General features: G+C 43.8%; 1 protein-coding gene across 1 annotated transcript; it reads right to left on the bottom strand.

Moving 5' to 3' along the window:
• Positions 1 to 5466: 5466 nt before the first annotated feature.
• Positions 5467 to 18721, bottom strand: LOC124476908 (overexpressed in colon carcinoma 1 protein). Its single transcript, XM_047034352.1, has 6 exons — positions 18450 to 18721; positions 15420 to 15444; positions 14176 to 14211; positions 13671 to 13750; positions 7122 to 7161; positions 5467 to 6982 (listed from the first exon to the last, which is right to left on the bottom strand). Exons 1-5 carry the CDS (start codon positions 18490 to 18492, stop codon positions 7157 to 7159), a joined length of 189 nt encoding a protein of 62 aa, XP_046890308.1. The 5' UTR covers positions 18493 to 18721; the 3' UTR covers positions 5467 to 6982; positions 7122 to 7156.
• Positions 18722 to 20191: the final 1470 nt, after the last annotated feature.

Genomic DNA, 20191 nt, shown 5'->3' on the forward strand with positions numbered 1-20191 from the left:
AGGCTATGCGCTCCTCTGGAGTGCTAAAGCAAAATGAGAGCAGGACGCCGAGGGGTCCCCGTGTGCTGTGTTAACCTACATTTATGGATGCGTGAACTGACTCCAACCACATGCAGACAGCAAGGATCCTTCTGCCCCGCCAAGTGTTCACGTGAGGGGGAGCTGCTGTGGATGTCCACAGGTCAAAACATCCCTCTACCCTTCGAAGAAAATATGAAATGAGATATTTCCTGTGAAGTTTTGAGCAGGAACACCTGGGGGTCAGGGAGGTCATAGCTGGTAGAGGTCCTGGCCTTAACCACAACACAGCGCTTCAGAGACAGATGGAGGGGGAATGGAAAACGATAACAACCAAAACTATACATGGAGTGAGAGGGCGGGGTGGAGAGACGGAGAGAGAGAGATGGAGAGAGAGAGAAGGGTAAAAGGAGGGGGTGGAGGGAGTGCTATCAAGACCCCTGTGGAGCTTTGAAGAAGCCGCTCTGCAGCCATTGGTGGCAACTTGTAAGAGAAGCTCGTCTCTCTCTCTCTCTCTCTCTCTCTCTCTCTCTCTCTCTCTCTCTCTCTCTCTCTCTCTCTCTCTCTCTCTCTTTCTCTCCCTAACCATCCTTCCATCCTCTCCTCTCAGGATTAGCTTTGCTATGATTTAGCGGCGCTCTCAGCAGCCTCCGGAATGCGACGGATGACGGATCTATTTTCCTACATTGTTTCACCTGCTCTAAACGGAACCACATGCTGAACACACAGGGACCCGCCTCTCCCTTTGTCTGTAATTGGAAGCACATGCAGAGTCTGAGAGCCGCAGGAGAGAAAGAGAGAGAGACGGAGAGAGAGAGAGACAGGGAGAGAGAGAGACAGGGAGAGAGAGAGAGAGAGAGAGAGAGAGAGGGAGAAGAGAGAGAGAGAGAGAGAGAGAGAGAGAGAGAGAGAGAGAGAGAGAGAGAGAGAGAGAGAGAGAGAGAGAGGTGACAGAACGAGAGACAAACAGAGAAAGAGAAATAGGGAGAGAGAGGGGTGGAGAGAGACAGAGGGAGCAATAGAGAGAAAAAGAGAGAAGGAGAGAGAGTGAGCAAGGGGAGAAAGGAGTGAGAGAAGGGGTAGAGTATTGGAAAAGCGCAGAGCATAGAGAGAGTAGGGGAGAGAGTCGGAGAGAGGGAGAGAGAGAGAAAGAGAGGAAGAGTATATCAGAGCTACAGATTTAGCAGGGCCTCCCCTGGTCTGCAAATCCCAGGGTTGCAGGTCTGAGGTCCCTCCTGTCCTGCATGTCACTTTGGACATGAACGTGTCTGCCAAATGAGCGCATGGTTAACACGATCACCCTGTTCTCTCGCACCCCCCCCCCCCCCCCCCCACACACACACACTTCAAACAGACCCAGCGAGGCTGGAAGTGAGGAGTCACTCGAGGCCTTGACACCAGGGTCTGACATGCTGTGAGAACACAGGGCCTAGACGTCCGACACACCCTGACGTCACTGGTCCTCTGCTCCGTCCGTCTGCACCACGGGGACATTACATAAGAGCTGCGCCGGTTCGCATGGGTTCTGCGAACATCATTGGTCTCGTTCATTTGGCCCCATCCTCCCAGGATACGGAGCAGGAACGTTCTGTCGTCTGGTGGCGATATGGGGCCGTGCATTCTGCACCACACCGTCAAAGCAATCCTCACGCCTTGACACAAGCTCACTGAACCTGTGTCACTAGGGAAGGAGAGGCATTGTTATAAGACGATCACAAATCGAACACAGAATCCTCCTTCACGACTGGGTTCCACAGCACGCGGATGGAGTCCGACCACATTCATCAGGACGTTTCGCCGGGTACCCAAACATCAACCCGTTTTTAGCTCTCTGACTCATTATTTTGGAAAGAATAAAACGCTGTCCCTGATTGTGTCTGACACCAGTCAGAAAGTGATTGGGCCGAGCTCTCTCAGGCATAGGGCCTCTAAGTGGCTTTGATTGCAGTGGAAAAGCTTGAGGGCTGCACTCCCAACCAAACAGTGATTAGCACCCTGTTAGAGTCATTGGGCTGCGTTCGTTTCTCCTCGGCAGCCAAGAGGAGAAGGCTGTGCTGGAGCAGGGCTGGCCTGGGTCACCGGGCAGATCGGAAAGATTCCGGAGGTCTCTGGGGGCCGGAGAGGACCAGGCATCTCATTCTCCATGGATGACACGGTCAAAATGTTGAGATGGATTAAACCGTGCCGTTTTATGGATGGTGACGGGAGCGCCTGTGTTTGGTGGGCAACACTCTTTGGTTGTGCTGCAGCGACATCTGCTGGCAAGAAACTGAAAATGCAGGCGATGCGTAACTCACGGAGACGCAATGTGACTCGGACTATTCAAGATTATAGGGCTCGGGTTATAGGCCGAAGCCTATCTATCTCATTGTGTGGCGATGTGGAACGGATGTGTTTGATGTCATTGAGATGTACAGGCCACAGTGTCTTTGTCCCTTCTCGTCCTTCTCCAACAGCCAGCCTCGTCGGGTGCAGAGAGCAGAGGGGGAGACGGGCCAGTGTTGATTGGAGATCTCAGCGGGATGCAGAGCAGCTGGGATGCTGGGGGGAACAGATGCACCGATGATGTGATTAAGGACGTGTAGTCCATCACGTAGGCTTCACACACACTCACACACACACACACACACACACACTCACGTGCACATTTGCGCACCGGCACACAGACACACACACGCACACACACGGATCCTTATCGCTGACCCCTTATCACAAACACCACCAGCAGAGCAGCAAGAGCCATCTATGAGATACGGTATCTTGTTGTTTTACGTAATGCAACTCACACACACACACTCACATGCACATTTCCACATGGACACACACACACGTGCAAATCCCTATCACTGACCACCACGAACACCGACAATAAGAGCATAGCCATCTTTGAGGTACAGTAACTCTGTTTTGCTTTACACAGACAAACACATATATCAACAAACACACACATGCACACACACCTACACGTATACACATAGACACACACATACACCAAACCCACATGACACAATCCTTGATCAGGCTCTTTCCAAGAGCTGAACCAGGCCCTTTCATTAATTCCAAGAGGCCAAACAAACACTTTATCCTTCATGAAGACAATAAAGTACAGTACAGTATTCGAAAAACTGTAATGTGATATTTTAAGACGTTTGCCAGAGGAAAATATTTGTCCTATCAGTAAAGTCAAGCCAGGACTTTGCCTTCATATTGAATGGTAGATCATGGGGCAAAACCTTTCCATTGTGTTTATTTTTAAACGTAGTAAATCATTTTACTATGTGTGTGTGTGTGTGTGTGTGTGTGCATTTCCTCATCCTTTCACTTAAGGCATAGAGATCAATCATTCTATGTCATTAGAAGGTATTCATACCTTCATTCTTGTCGTTATTCTTTCCTCGTTTCAGCAGGTTCATCTCTGCTCATCATCATCCTCCTCAGACCCAGGAAGTACTTGACATCCCCTGTGTTGGATTCTGCGTTTGGGCCGGTACCTTTGCCAACATACTGCAATTTGTATTCATTTATTTTCTTCAATTGAGAGGACATACAGGGCTTTCTACAGATGCGTCAATTTTGAACAACCTTCAGAATAGCAATATAATTTCAGTTTGTCAATAAAGTAACAGATGCATAACTCTAAGAAATAATAAAACTGTGTGATTACTTTTATCTGACTTAAAATATGATCATTACAACCACTCTCTCATGTTATGTCAAATGTGAACATTAAAACATTTTAAAAATCTCAAGAGGATAACAACAAATGAGGGGAACAACAGAGTGAAGAATTTAAAAAATACAAATAAAATTGTTCAATCCTCTCCTCCTCCAGCTCTTCTTTCCCATCCCCAATTATTCACACAATCAAACCGCCATTGATAGGTGTGTGTTTTGTCAATGGATTGTGGGACGTGGATCCACATGGACCAAGGAAACTCACTACTGTTTCTCACTCTCCTACAGTTTAGGAATACACAGAGTCCCACAGGCCAGCTTTCTATTGATTACAGTAAGATGACCAGATACCACAATCAATACCCCCACTATGCACAGACGACATAAAACAGAGAACAAGCTGCTCAGGACAGTTAAGGTTCTTACCAGTCACCTTGTAATTATTTCATTGATTGCACGTGTGTGTGTTTCACAGTCTCAATGGGGACTGCTATTTGTAGAAATACCCTGGTTATCAATGGCACACGTGATGTGAACTTGTGTGAATGGTCATAGTACAAAGTGTTCATGGTGATGGAAGAGACCATCAACTGAGAACTTTAATCAAATCCCCCTCTGGTTCCATTCCTCATGTTGTGCAGCTACTGTATGTAAAGATAGCACAAGCATAAGTTTGTTGCTCTGACATCTAACAACACATTGTTGTCAATGTGCAATGTTCTCACTTTGACAGCCCATAATAGCCTAACCACAGGCAGCACTTTGAACGCAGGCTAACAATGCTGACATTCATCAGAGTCTCATAGTCAGAATGCATTATAAGGGCAGCAGGGTCGGAGCAGAGAGGAAAAGAGAGAACACAGACTAGAGAGAGAGAGAGAGAGAGAGAGAGAGAGAGAGAGAGAGAGAGAGAGAGAGAAAGCAGGAAAGACAGAGAGAGAGAGAGCGGGAGAGACAGAGAGAGGGGAGTAAAGAGAGAGGAGAGATAGAAAGAGAGGTTGAGATAGGCAGAAGAGAGTGACAGAGAGGCCAGAGAGCTGACACAATGAAAGCAGAGAAGGCAGGGCTTGTACAGAACAGACATCAACCAGAGACAGCGTGAGCTGTACCAACAAAGGGTTGTGCTGGAGACCATCTGAGGGGCGTTCACCAATCACGTTCTTAAGGCTCATTCTCTTTGACATACATCAGCGCCACCGCATTCATATTCCAATCCTTATTCCCTGTTGTTTAACAATCCATGAGTTATTCCACATCCCATATTCCATACACTATATGACTATTCATGTTTCCACGTTTCTCATTCACATCTTACACACACTCCACAGTGTGTTACCGCAAGTAAGTATTGTGTCATTGAATGTATTTCATCCATACATAAAGTCAGACCAGGTTCAAGTTGGTAGAACGCTTCCCAGCAGCTTCCAGGAGAAAGGAACAGCACTTGAATCTCAAGTGTGTCAGCCTGGCCTACTTCCATCGTCCTCCAAGCTCCCTCTCTCCTGCCGCACGGTCACTTAAGGAGAAAGCTGACAGGAGGCGTGACCAATGACCTTGGACCCCCCCCTCCCCCCCGAGCCCTCCCACTAAACCTATGGATGGCTTTGAGTCACGAGTATAAAAAGCACACCAACAACTGATTGTGTTTTGTAGTTTTACTAGAAGGAATAACACTGAATGAAAGGATTACAAACGGAAAATATGAGAGTGATCCAGGCAGAAGGCTCTGGGAGTGTGGGGGGGGGGGGGGGGGTGGGGTGCTGGGGTGTCAGCTGGGCTTCCTGCAGGCTGACAGATCCCCCTCGAGGTGCCTGAATAGCAGGACCAGAAGGAGGAGGAGAGGAGGAGATGGGGAGGTGACTGGCTGATTCACAGCAGCATCTTTTCTAGCCTTAGCAGTGATTCGCCAACGGGAATCAGATGTCGTTCCCATGATTGGCTGATGATCCCCAGGTGTGTGGACGAGGTAGCAGAGGGGAGTTGTGGTGTGGTCATCTCCTCCTGAACTATTGGGGGGCAACACTTGACATTACGGTGACATTAATGACCATGTAACTACATAGAAAAGCCTAATGTGACAACATTGTAGGGACATGGAACTGCTATATTACACTTCAACATGGTTTAGCATCAGTTATCACACAAGTCAAACATAGTAAGGGGAAGTCTGTGCTTTCCACGGGTAATTGGTAATCTTTCATCCTGACCAGAACAACACCCAAAACACTCCCCAGCTTCTTTTGCAAAAAGGCCCATTATGAGTCATTACAGATGATTACCATATCAAACTGAACAGGATGACACACATTTGAGCATAGCTAATGAGGGAGGCCGTGAGATAAAAATCTGGTACATGTACTGCAATACAATTTCAGACATGCATAGACCCCAGACAGTCAGATCTCACTGGTACACGTAGAGCATAGGGTCGAGTATATCTCAGTGGTAGAGAATCGGGAGGGGTATAGCTCAGTGGAAGAGCATTTGAATGCCGATCAAGAGGTTGCAGGTTTGAAATCCCCGCCTTTCCTGCGCGTCGCTTTGAAAGAGCGTCAGACAAACGAACACGTTACAATCTCAGATCCCATCCGGACTCTTCCGCCACACGCGCGTTTGGTCATGTGGTTCGGGGTTGGGGTTACAGCTGAGACACACAATACTGTCCACTGAGAGAGTGATGCTAGTTCATGTTGAACCAGACAACAGTGCTTCATTGAACAGTGAAGAAACACACAGACAATAATATCTGAATATCTCTTCAATAACTGTGTTTGTCTGAGGGGTCTCTGCACGCCTCTGAACGAGGTTCTCCCTTGTGGATTAAACCGTGTGACTTTCCTTGGCTTTTCCTCCCCCTCCGCCCCTCCCCCTCTTCTCTCCTCATTTGCTCGCTCCCTCGCTCTACATTCAACATCGAAACCAGACAACTCATGAATCCTTAAATTCCAGCTTGAAAGTAGATGCTTTGATTATTATTGCAGGGGCTGCAGAGTCCCGGTGGGGTTCCAGTCGTGCATCCACCTCCCCCAGCTCATCCTCAGTCAGAGTCCCACAGACTGGTGGTGCCCTACAGAGAGCTGGTGCTCCCAGACAAAGGCTTCCGCTGCGGGTCCCTGTGCCAGCCGGAGACAGGTTCAGCAAGCCCCCAGCAGGCAGATGCCTCATTCCCCTTCATGGCCCGGCAGATGGACACAGCCTCATTCCAGACGGTGGTGACTGGTGAGTCAGTGTGGGAGCAAGCGTTGCCCTCTCTCTGGGAAGGTCTGTTGGTGGGTGAATATGTACAATCCTGGCGAAAGGGACAAAAGAGGGAGGTCGGTGCCGTGAGGCAAGGTCATGTGATCTCTTCTCAGCTAGAGAACAAATTCAGTACACAATTCTGTCTTATTGTACTTTGTATAGAAACATGTAAGGTTATTGTACAGTACCTGTGTTGTTTGCGATTATGTTCCTTTAGTCACGTCTAGTCTGAAGAACAGAGAGAGGGAAAACGGCAAAGCTCTGCTTGAGTGTTCAACACTACAATAGTCAACATGAAAAATAGTTGAGTAGACGAAGACTCGGAGCATTACTGGCTTGATACTGAACACACACATACACACAAGCCCTAACACAAGCACACACACGTGAAAGCACACACACACACACACACACACACACACACACACACACACACACACACACACACACACACACACACACACACACACACAAATGAAAGCACCCACACACACACCGGCACACACAAATGAAAGCACACACACACCAACAGATCAACAGATGGCCCCACCTCCCCCTGCCTGCTCTGGGATATCCCACATGTGCAGCATCGAACTGTTGGTCCTGAATAGGGATGGGGATCGATACCCGGTTCTGTAAGGACCGGTTCCAAATTTCTCAAAACCGAAGACCAATAAGGTCCGAGCTTCTCGATACCGCTATTGAGACTAGGTAGGCTAATATAACTTGTTGTCTCGAGAGATAGGCCTAAGTCATATCATTTAAATCAAATCACTGCAGTGGCCACTGTGACCATGATGCACAAACGTACATCGATTGTCTAATATAATTACTAAATTCAATTGAATGGCCTGCCAACCGCCTTTGAACTTAAAGAAGAAGAACGTAATTGGCTCAGGCCCTTTGCTTCATTTTCTCATTTTGTTGCTAGCTACGATGGCTGAACGTACTAAGCGGTCAAAGGCATGGCTACATTTTAATAAAGCCGAAGATAAAGCCGAAGCAACGTGTAATATACGTTAGAAGATAATTTATTGTAAGGTGGGGATCATTACTCCTCAACGTTGTGCGTCAGTTAAAAGTAAAATGCATTCGACTGTCTTCGTGAAACAACGGTGCCAACTCCAGCTGCGGGGCAATCCTCCTCCACCCAAGGTATGCATCGGTGAGCGCAGTCAGCGCACCACAATTTCGTAGCAGGTATCCATCGTTGACAGTAATAAGCCTCAATAATAAGAGGTAGGGCTCTACAGTGCAACTGTTTCACTCAAATATGCACCAAAAATGTTATGCGTGCGCGAACCGGATTTATTTTTTACGAGCACAGTCAAAGACTAGCCTCCCCCGCCCCGTTGCTGATCATTCAAAACATATTCACCGGGAGCATGGCTCGGTGGGCTGCTTAAACATCTTGTGAAACAATAACAGAGACAGAACAAAATAGGGATGAGATAAGGAAGATTTGGGTTTGGTTAACTTAGCTGGTCATTTAGCTATATCAGGTGCCTTTTGTTGAAACGTGTTAAACTTTTCATTAAGTCTTGAACAATGACGGCTTGTCAATGTCACTTTTTGTCAACCAACCAATCCCAGTCATCGATACTAGTTATTCATCCAGGTTGTGGATAGTCCATCTGTAGTGGACAATTGTAGATTTAGCCAGAGCCAGGATCCATTGTGCCAATATTTGCTCCTTTTATCCAGCATCCTCCTGAGAGCAACACATTCCCCTTGTTCTATTTGACATATCTGTTTTACTTATATCTGTTCTGTCTTAATTCTGATGATCTGTTTTACTTTTACGTAAGTTATTGTTATAAATGTTGTTTAGTAATCTTGTTTACATAAAGTGTGGCGTGGGTTGTGTGGGTGCTGCTATATGTTTAACATTTGCCAAATTCATTCATTTAGATGGTGGTTAGCTCAAGCTCACCCCAGAAAAGTATCGATAGTGGTATCGAGAAAAACTCGGATCGTTAAGCAGTCTCAAAAATGGTATCGATATCGATACAAATTAACGATCCCCATCCCTAGTCTTGAACGTGATCGTATTAAGCCCTGTACCAGCTCTACATCATCCTAACAGACAATAACAAGGTGTGTAGGAGTTCAGTACCACACACGCACACACACACACACACACACACATATACACATACTTAAAGAACCAAGAGAATAACAGTTTTTTTTCAGGGGTTGACTGCAGAAGGACACAGACTGTACTGTACAAAACCAAAAGTTTAAGTCATTCAAGTTGGAAGAATGACTCAAGGACGATACAAACCTGCAATCTAACCTCTTCTGAATACAGTAGTTGATGAATAGTTAAGGTTTTAGTGAATATCAATTGTTTGGTAAAAACATTTTCTGGAGACTGATTTGGTCCACTGTTCTGAGGTGGAATTAAGGTCTTTACATACATACATACGTTGTGGCTGTTCGCTGTTTACGCGTGTGCATACTAGGGATGGGCATAATTAATCGACGATCGATTATCGATCGTTAAGAATTTAGTCGATAACATTATTTGTTCATCGATAAAACTAATGCGTGTTCTGTTGCGTAGTGTGAGTCTTGAAGGATTGCAATGGATTTCGCTATGTGGCAGCAATTAAACATTTTACCAAATGAAGCCAATGTTTGGAAAAAAAAGCCACAGGCCTACTCAATTACCGGCGAGTTTCCATGTAGCTATTTCAAAAGTAAATATGAAGAGGTCACGGCGAAGTATAGCGTGAGACCATATTGACTAAAAAATTACTTTGTTCACTGCCAACACTGCAAAGCTGAGTATAAATACAACTCCTCCACGACTCAAATGATGTACCACTTGAAGAACGTACATCCGACCCTGGTTAGTGGCGGTGCATCCTGCTCCTGGTGCTAGCACTGAGGAGCTGCGATGCTCAACGAGCAGAGAAAATTACCCAACGGATCTGTAAGTCCATCGAGATGGATATGCTACCCTTAAGTATTGTTGAGGGCGAAGGTTTTTATGAAGCTTTGTTAATTAGCCGGAAAAAAACGAGGGTCAGTTGAGTTTGAACACAGCTTCTAGCTGTCGGCTCCGCTTCTAGGAGTTACAGAAATAGTTGTTTTTGTTGCAATACCTAGGGGTCCCATTATCGTCCACCTAGTTCTCGACGCTCGTTAGCAATGTTACCAAAATGTCATTATAATACAAATTAAAAACGTTAGGCCTATGTCACAGCATTATACTTTAATATATAGATACACACCTATATTATAACATTCCGGTATTGAAAAATCCAATCCGGATATGCCTAGAAATGTTACTTTCCTGATTTTAGCAGTTAGCCAGGGGGTCCCATTATCGTCCACCCAACCACTTTCAATGGAGAATTGTCAGTTAGACGCTGCGGAAGGCATATGCTACACATACGGTTTGAGAGCGTATTTACATACTCAAATCTCGAATGAAGAAGCTGTAATTTGGTGTGCAGCAATATAAGATGTGTACATATCGATGAGTTACTTTCTTTCGTTGCTGCTGCATATCTTCTTTAAGAAATTAACGGAAGAAACGGTTGTGGACGATAATGGGGCCCCGAACGTTGGAGATTTAGAGTGGACGATAATAGGGCCCTTTACACTACAGATCTCAATGCGGAAAAACGCTGTGTTTTCTCTATTTTCACTGCATTTTAATATAGCCTATAAATTGTGAATTTTAATATAAAAATGTTAATGATTAATCGAAAATCGATCGTTAATTCTCCCGACGATCGATTAAGACAATTTAGTCGAATGCCCATCCCTAGTGCATACAGTGCAACTATTTCAGTGTATAGTGCAACTATTTCACTCGCAAATGCACCTGAAATTTGATGCGTACGCAAACCAGATTTTTTTTTTACGAGCACAGTCAGTGTGTGATAAAGACTAGCCTCCCCCGCCCCGCTGCTGATCATTCAAAACATAGTCACCAGGAGCATGGCTCTGTGGGCTGCTTAAACATCTTGTGAAACAATAACAGAGACATAACAAAATAGGGATGAGACAAGGAAGATTTGGGTTTGGTTAGCTGGTCATTAAGCTATATCAGGTGCCTTTTGTTGAAACGTGTTAAACTTTTCATTAAGTCTTGAACAATGACGGCTAGTCAATGTCACTTTTTGTCCACCAACCAATCCCAGTCATTTATATTAGTTACTCATCCAGGTTGTGGATGGTACATCTGTAGTGGACATTTGTAGATTTAGCCAGAGCCAGGATCCATTGTGCCAATATGTGCTCCTTTTATCCAACCTCCTCCTGAGAGCAACACATTCTCCTTGTTCTATTTGACATCTGTTTTACTTAAGTCTGATCTGTCTCAATTCTGATTATCTGTTTGACTTTTACTTAAGTTATTGTTATAAATGTTGTTCAGTAATCTTGTTTACATAAAGTGTGGCATGGGTTGTGTGGGTGCTGCTAACATTTGCCAAATTCATTCATTTAGATGGTGGTTAGCTTAAGCTCACCCCAGAAAAGTATCGATAGTGGTATCGATAAAGACTCGGATCGTTAAGCAGGCTCGAAAATGGTATCGATATCGATACAAATTAACAATCCCCATCCCTAGTCTTGAACGTGATCGTATTAAGCCCTGGACCAGCTCTACATCATCCTAAAAGACAATAACAAGATGAGTAGGAGTTCAGTACCACACACACACACACACACACACATACAGTGCCCTCCAAAGGTATTGGAACAGTGAGGCCAATTCCTTTATTTTTGCTGTAGACTGAAAACATTTGGGCTTGACATCAAACGATGAATGTGAAACCAGAGATCAACGTTTCAGCTTTTATTTCCAGGTATTTACATCAGGATCTGATGCACAAATTAGAAAATATCACCTTTTTGTTCGAACCCACCCATTTGTCACGTGAGCAAAAGTATTGGAACATATGACTGACAGGTGTGTTTTGTTGCCCAGGTGTGTCCTATTACATACATTATTCAATCAATAAATACCACTGAATGTCTACACTCAGGTTCAGATTGGGTAAGATAGGTTTTGTCTATGCAGACTGTATTCAGAGGTGAAAACAACATGAAAACCGGAGCGCTGTCTTTGGGTGAAAAACAAGCAATTGTGAGTCTTAGAGAAGATGGAAAATCAATCAGAGCCATTGCAGAAACATTGGCCATAGCCAGTACAACCATTTGGAATGTCCTGAAGAAGAAGAAAACTACTGGTGTACTAAGTAACAGACGTCGAACAGGTAGACCAAGGAAAACATCAGCAGTTGATGACAGAAACATTGTGAGAGCTGTAAAGAAAGACCCTAAAACAACTGTTAGTGAGATCAGCAACAACCTCCAGATGCCAGGAGTGAAGGTATCACTATCTACTGTTCGCAGAAGACTTCATGAACAAAAGTACAAGGGCTACACCAGAAGATGCAAACCACTCATTAGCAAGAAGAATAGGAAGGCCAGGCTGGAATTTGCCAAAAAGTACAGAGATGAACCTCAAAAATTCTGGGACAAAGTTTTATGGACTGATGAGACAAAGATTAACTTTTACCAAAGTGATGGAAAGGCTAAAGTTTGGAGAAAGAAAGGAACTGCTCATGATCCCAAACACACAAGCTCATCTGTGAAACACGGTGGAGGTAATGTCATGGCTTGGGCTTGCATGGCTTCTTCTAGGACGGGCTCATTAATCTTCATTGAGGATGTAACACATGATGGCAGCAGCAAAATGAACTCGGAAGTCTACAGAAACATTTTGTCTGCCAATTTAAGGAAAGATGCAACCAAACTGATTGGCAGAGCCTTCATCATGCAGCAAGATAACGACCCAAAACACACTGCCAAAACAACAAAGGAGTTCATCAGGGGCAAGAAATGGAAGGTATTAGACTGGCCAAGTCAATCTCCAGACTTAAACCCTATAGAGCATGCATTTTACCTGCTTAAGAGGAGACTGAAGGGAGGAACCCCACAAAACAAACAACAACTGAAAGAGGCTGCAGTGAAAGCCTGGGAAAGCATCAAAAAGGAAGAATGCAAAAGTTTGGTGACGTCAATGGGTCACAGACTTGCTGCAGTTATTGAAAGCAAAGGATTTGCAACTAAATATTAAGTCTTATTCACTTAAATATGTTTTAAGTATATCTGTTCCAATACTTTTGCTCACATGACAAATGGGTGGATTCAAACAAAATGTGATATTTTCTTAGTTGTGCATCAGATCCTGATGTAAATACCTGGAAATAAAAGCTGAAACGTTGATCTCTGGTCTCACGTTCATTATTTGATGTCAAGCCCAAATGTTTTCAGTCTACAGCAAAAATAAAGGAATTCGCCTCACTGTTCCAATACTTTTGGAGGGCACTGTATACACATACTTAAAGAACCAAGAACCAAGAGAAAAACTGTTTTTTTTTCAGGGGTTTGACTGCAGAAGGACACAGACAGACAGTACAAAAACAAAAGTTTAAGTCATTCAAGTTGGAAGAATGACTCAAGGACGATACAAACCTGCATTCTTACCTCTTCTGAATACAGTAGTTGATAAATAGTTATGGTTTTAGTGAATATCAATTGTTTGGTAAAACCTTTTCTTGAGGCTTATTTGGTCCACTGTTCTGAGGTGGAATGAAGGTCTTACACATACATACATACAAACATACATACATACATGCATACATACAAACATACATACATGCATACATACTTTGTGGTTGTTTGCTGTTCACGCGCGTGTGATTATTTACCTTTGCGTGTGGACTTTGACTGGCTGGAGGCTACGGCAGTCATGTCAGTAGGCAGGCCGACATACACTCCTCCATAGTTCCTGAGAGGAGATACAAAGGTCAACGTTGGGCCCAGATACAAGAACTGCCTCTCAAAAGTGTCTCCTTTACTGTAATTTATGAATCTAACAAATATTACAGTCAGTGCCAATGTCATCTTTTAGCATGGGGGGGGGGGGGCTCGGCTATACCCGTCTCAACTATGTTTTTTTTTTTTACATTTCATGTTACTGAACTAGACATTTCTGAAAGGTGAGACCACAGTAAATACTGATTGCTATCCTGGAATTTGCCTCCTTCATTAAAGCTCTGATTTCTCACTGTTCAAACTCCTGTACGGTTCTGCTTTTTTTCAAGCTGTGAGAGAAGAGGAATAATAAGGAAAAGCTATATTTACTGTGAAGGACACCGACAATACTACGTCCTCTAAAGCTCCCAGTTGAATTATAAACAATGAATCTCTTACCTTCTTTTCTCCTCATCTGGAGAGGACTCCTCTGTCCTGGTGGAGAGAAAAACCTCTCGTTAGATCCAACCGCAGAGTTTAAACGATACATGATATCTGGTACTCTACCTCAGACATACTGAGACAGGGAGTTGAACTCGAATTCGGAGCTAAACATGGCATACTCAAGACGATGAAGCATGTTTGATGCTAACTAGAATCGTGACAGATCCGATTGCTAAACAGGGTACCCTGAACAGAGGTTTTTCTCTGGATGTTGTGGATGATCGACCATGAACCATGGTTTCTAAACACAGGTAGAACACTCTGGCCAGCAATCAGGCCGACTGTATTGTCTACTTTCCTTTTACTCTCTCTAAACATGCTGGATGCATGGAGAGAGAGGTAATGCTTAATGTCAACAACAGAACCAGTCAGATGAAGTTAAGCTTCACATGAGACAGGTAGTCTGTTAGCATGTTTGTGAGTGTATGTGTGAGGTTGGAGGGGGGGAGGTTTGTGCATTTGTGTGTGTGTGTGTGTACACTGAATGGGAGTGGGAAAGTGTTTAAGGTCTATATGTGTGTGTGTGTGTACTGTATGTAAGTGGGAAGATGTCATGGGTGTGTCGGTATGTGTGTGTGTGTGTGTGTGTGAGAAAGTATGTGTACTGTGTGTCAGTGGGAAGATGTCCTGGGTGTGTCTGTATGTTTGTGTGAGTGTCTGTGAGTGTGTATGTGTACTGTGTGTGAGTGGGAAGATGTTATGGGTGTGTCTGTATGTGAGTGTGTGTGTGTGGGAATGTGTGTGGGGGTGCAAGAGCTTCTCAGATGTTTATCAGAGACAGCACAGCACAAACCTCATTCCAACATACACACACACTCACTGACTTAAACACTCACACACTCATACACACACATAGATATACAGAGACACATGCCACATTCACAAGCGCTTGCTTGAATGGTGCTCATGCAAACAAAGTCAGAGACAGGGAGACACATGTACACTAAAACAGATCAGTTCAGGTCATTGTGGTTTTTCAGAAATTGTTGCCACTTCTGCCTTTGACAGAAATATAAAAAAAAACATGGCAAGACAGTCTGGAGTGTGTGTAGTGAATTACTTGTCTGTCTATTCTCAAATGCATAAATGTTTGAATACGGATCATTTGAAGGCCTGAAAAAAGCATCATATTTTCTTTTATTTATTTTTTAGCAAAATCTTCCCACCTAGAAAAGCAGCAACACAATGTGCATACTTACACATCTTTGGAGACGTCTGCTGGACCTGTAAGCACAGGGAAGCAAAGCACATACACAGTCAATGCACGAATGAAGGGGTATTTTTCCCTTGCTGTCTGAGTTACTTCACCATCAGCATTGCTCATCCATTCCCTTGAGTTTGTGGGGGACGGTTTAAATATGATTTCTAGAATGTACCGAATGTTACAAATGTATGGTAAAAACATCAAACCATCTGCAACACAACAGCCGATAAAAGCCAAGGAATTAAGATGACAGTGAAAGTGTCTGGGACCAAACCCAAAACACAGAAAAACTTGATTGTTTAATATTTTCTTGTGTCAAATTCTGAGTCAAAAAGAAACACAGAATGGTTCAGGTTGAAGGAATCCCTCTTAACTCTTCTCCTCTCTTCTCATGCGGGTAATAGAAATCAATGAGGCTTTATTAATTTGCTTTCATGCATGTCTCCACAGTAAATGTTACTTTAATTATACGGAGGCAAAACGAGGAAAAGAATATGCTGGACAGACACTACACACACACTTTCACAAATGTTTTGCACCCAGACACACAAACACACACTCACAAAACACACACACACAGAAATACAAATGCACACACGGATACACAACCACATACAAACACACTCACAAGCACGCACACTCTTGGCTGAGCTGGCAATTATTTGCCAGAGGAGCAGAGAGTTACTCCAGAGAGTTACTCCAGAGAGTTACTCCAGAGAGTTACTCCAGACAGTTACTCCAGAGAGTTACTCCAGAGAGTCAGACAGTTACTCTAAAGCTCTCGCGAGGAGTCAACCAGCTTCCTGTCCTAAATCCTCGGTTCTTGGCACAGGAATATAGGACAAGGACAAGCAGTCCAAAACACAAGGAGATCAATACCCTACCAGGGCTGCCCTAATGGCAGCAAGGAGATAGAAGTTGGACAATGGACTGGTTTGGGTGTCTACAAAGGATAAGGTTGTAATCATCAGCCGTTAGATGAACAACTGTCTCCTTTGCGCCGCAGGCAACCTAATATCTGGATTTGTGATTCTACCCTCGATTCCTCAGACAAATACAGAAAGAAAACTTTTGAGTCTGACCTCCTCCACTTTCTCCAACCAGACAGTCCATTCACTTGCCTTTGTATTGGAGGAACAGGTTGAGTGGAACTGAAATCGTTTTTTTTTACGTAAGAGACGAGCAATCTTTATATTTTTTGTTTTATTTGAAAGTTGCAAGAACAAAATAATAGTGATCGAACATAATCATTATAGTATTTTATTCTTGTGGAGGATGTGGTGGGTGTTAAATAAATGTGTATGCTTGGGGATGCACAGAGATCTATTCACAGTCCTTACAAAAGCATATTCATTCGGGTGTCGATTGGCCTGCACAAGATGGGACGGTGGAGAGAGGGAAGGAGGGATGAGTAAAGCTTTTTGTATGTTTAGAGGGTTACTGCCCTCCAGACTGAGATATCTGCCAAAAACTAAAAAGGAAAAGCAAACGGAGAACGAGAAACTGAACAAATAAAGACTTTCTTCAAAATATTTTTTTTCTCCGGTAGCACTTCCGCTTGTTTGAGCACTGTAGAAAGGATATGCTCATTAACATGTCCACCCACATTACCATTCAACACATCACCTAACGTTTCTTTCTACAGACAGTCAGAACACTGTCAGCTAAATCTATAAAGATTTTCACGCGCAAACAGAAGTGGTTGACCCAAATCTGTGTGACTAAAGCAGGGCGATGTCCTTCAGTTTGATGTCACTGCCACTAGGTGCACACAGTAGACAGACAAATGACTCCTAACACTGGCCCTTATTATTCAAAATGACAGGCTTTTCAGTGTCCTTGTCCCTATGCAGGGGGGTGACCTAGAACAGACAGAAACAAAATGAACGAAAGCTCTTTCCCTCACACTCTCACTCCTGGACCCACACAACCACTGACCTCACTAAGGACTGTTCCTGACTGTGAACTGGAGTCAAATCAAAGAGAAGACCTCATGGATCCTCTAGTCCCATTAGCTGCCTGCAGTTCTGTTGAACAGGGTGCCTGTCTGGTGGCAGCTGATTAGCGACACGCAAACAGACACATGCACATGCACACAGCCATGTATGCACAGACACACAAGATCACACACGCCAGATCCCACACCAAGACACACACCAGATCCCACATCAAGACACACACACCCTTGTATGACAGCAACCCATCTGCAGGCGTTCCTTTTCATTGACCTTCTATATTGAAATAGCCACTGTCTTGACCAGGTCTCCCTCGAAAAAGAGATTTTTAACCTCAATTTGACTTTCTGGTTAAATAAAGGTTAAATCAAAATATGCAGAGCAAAAATACACATTTGTATTTCATCCATTCCAGGCACGCACATCAAGAATGTCATTGATCTAGTGAAGTAAGCTCCAGTAGAGTATGGTGTGGGGAAGAAATAGGACTGAAGGGCATCGGCCGGAAACACATTTAAATATGTGTGTGAGAGCTTGCTGTGTTGGTCCAGAAAGAGGCAGCTTCTGACTGAATGAAAGAAGGCAATAGAATGAGAATCAAAGACGTTGACGGCCGGTATCAATCACCTGGAGAAAAAGCAAGAGACAGCTGCTGTCTAGATGTCTTTTCTTTCACCTACCAACCCCACGGAGACTAAAGCTTAGCTGAACCTAAAACACACACACATTCACACACGTTATATAGACTCTTCTTTGGAAACCTAACAACCATTAAGTCCTTAAATTCCTCCAGACACTCTGCTGTCTCCCGGCTACCAGAGCTCAAAGTCTACAATGTGGGTCTGGACACCCCAAGGCACCTGTCTCTTACATGCTAGACCACCTTAAACACGCACACACACTCACCATACAGCTCAGCACACCACAGAGCACACATACGTTAGACTAACGTTGTTCGCCATGAAACACCTTCAATCTAAACACACACACGCTCACGCTTCCAGACACACGCTCATGCTTCCACACACGGGCAGGCATTGCCAAGCCAACAGATGTTCTGGAACACTCACCCCCTCCTGACGTGCTGGTGGCAGAGGAATTGCCACAACCCATCGATGCAGCCACTGTCCAGGCACACAGGAAACGTTCAGAGAAAACAGGTGGAAAAACCGTGAAAAGCAAAAACCATGATTAGAAATTAAATAGAAAGAGAGTGAGAAAGAGAGAAAGAGAGAGAGTAAGAGAGAGAGAGACGGAAGGTAACAGGGAGCGTTTCTATCTTTCTTAGTCACACTGGTTTCTCTGTTGATGGTATACTTTAGATCCCTTTGCAACAGAGAACTGATTGGTGTGGTAGCATGGAGAAAGACTGTTTTATACAGAGGAGAGAGAGAGAGAGAGAGATGCTCTGCCCTCACATGATTTGCTCTTTTCCTCCACCCTGACATGGTTGCCCGGGAAACGGGGGAATGGGGAGGAGGGTGGGGTGGATTTCAGCCAATAGCGAGATTCCAATTTTTCATGTGAGAAAACATGAACAATTGTGTTCGAGGGACAGCAATATGTCAGCTAACAGCCCTTCAAGTTCCTCCTCTCACAACAAGCATTTCCAGTTGTGACTGAAGTCAGCTTTGTGTTGCTTCTACACGGCATCTTCCTTCCCCTCCCCCTGGCCTTGTGAACTGCTGAAAGTTCTTAGTCTGTATGGTCATATGACTTGAGTTGAGACTGGTAGCTGTAAACTTAAACTAGGTCATGAAATAACATCATTCAATAATGAATAGTGTTCTAAAAGAGCAGAGACATTTTTGCATTTTAGAGAAGGAAATGTACGTCTCAGTTACTGTGATTATTTTTTAATCCAACCACAAGACTCTAATTCACTAAACATTTTAAGAAAGTAAGTTCATTTAATTTGGTCACATGTTGTACTTCAGGCGCTTGGTCATGTAGGGTTCATTGAGGTTGCAGTCTTTTGTATACATACTAAATTATCACCTCAATATCACCTCCTACCCTAGTCCAATTATAAATAGTTAAACTTCTCCAGTTACAAAATAGTTGTACAACCAACAACACATTTTAGGCCCTGTGTGGTAGAAGGAATTGATGCTCCTTAAGCACAATTACACACACATGCATACATGCATCTACATTCATGCATACATGCATCTACATTTATGCAGACACTTAAACATACAGTACATACACACACACACACACACACACACACACACACTGACAAAAACTGAATTTGATTAATACTTTGCAGTAAACATTATACATCAGTGGTGTTCTAGATCAGTCTGTCCAGTAAACAGCTTTGTCAGTGACCATTTACAGTAATATAAAAATAATCCTTAAAAGCTTTTTCTCCCTGTTAAGTTCTTGAATCCATAGACATAGTTTCAGGGAAACATTTCCCACAGAAGTAAACAAGAACGGTAATTACATTTCCGGTGAGAAATTAGTATTTAATGACTCATTTCCAAATGTTTTCGTTTTTTCATTGGAAAACGAATGTAACTTAATGGTGATGTTTTTGTATGCCTAAAAACTTTAGTGAATACCTTTATTAAATGTACCATGATCTTGATATAGTGTAACTGATTCCTCGTCAAAAAAAAAACTAACAGGCCGAGAACCGTCATGTTCAAATCCTTCTCTGATTCAACAAATCGACATGTTTATCTTGACGTTAAACTTTTATCCAGCAGGGGACGCTGTTGTCTCAGAGATGTGTCCTGCTTAAAACTGTCTGAAAGACCATGGTGAACTGAATATATTTACCATTCTAAACAATAATTGCCTT

Source organism: Hypomesus transpacificus, chromosome 14, assembly GCF_021917145.1.
Source record: "Hypomesus transpacificus isolate Combined female chromosome 14, fHypTra1, whole genome shotgun sequence".
NCBI classification, from domain to species: domain Eukaryota; kingdom Metazoa; phylum Chordata; class Actinopteri; order Osmeriformes; family Osmeridae; genus Hypomesus; species Hypomesus transpacificus.

What these genes read in the sequence shown, in the direction of transcription:
- LOC124476908 (XM_047034352.1), bottom strand. Translation starts at nt 18,492, where the DNA reads ATGGGTTGTGGCAATTCCTCTGCCACCAGCACGTCAGGAGGGG. An exon ending in CACCAGCACGTCAGGAGGGG is followed by an intron (nt 15,445 to 18,449) that starts GTGAGTGTTCCA and finishes CTGTGCTTACAG; the next exon opens with GTCCAGCAGACGTCTCCAAA. An exon ending in CCAGATGAGGAGAAAAGAAG is followed by an intron (nt 13,751 to 14,175) that starts GTAAGAGATTCA and finishes ATCTCCTCTCAG; the next exon opens with GAACTATGGAGGAGTGTATG.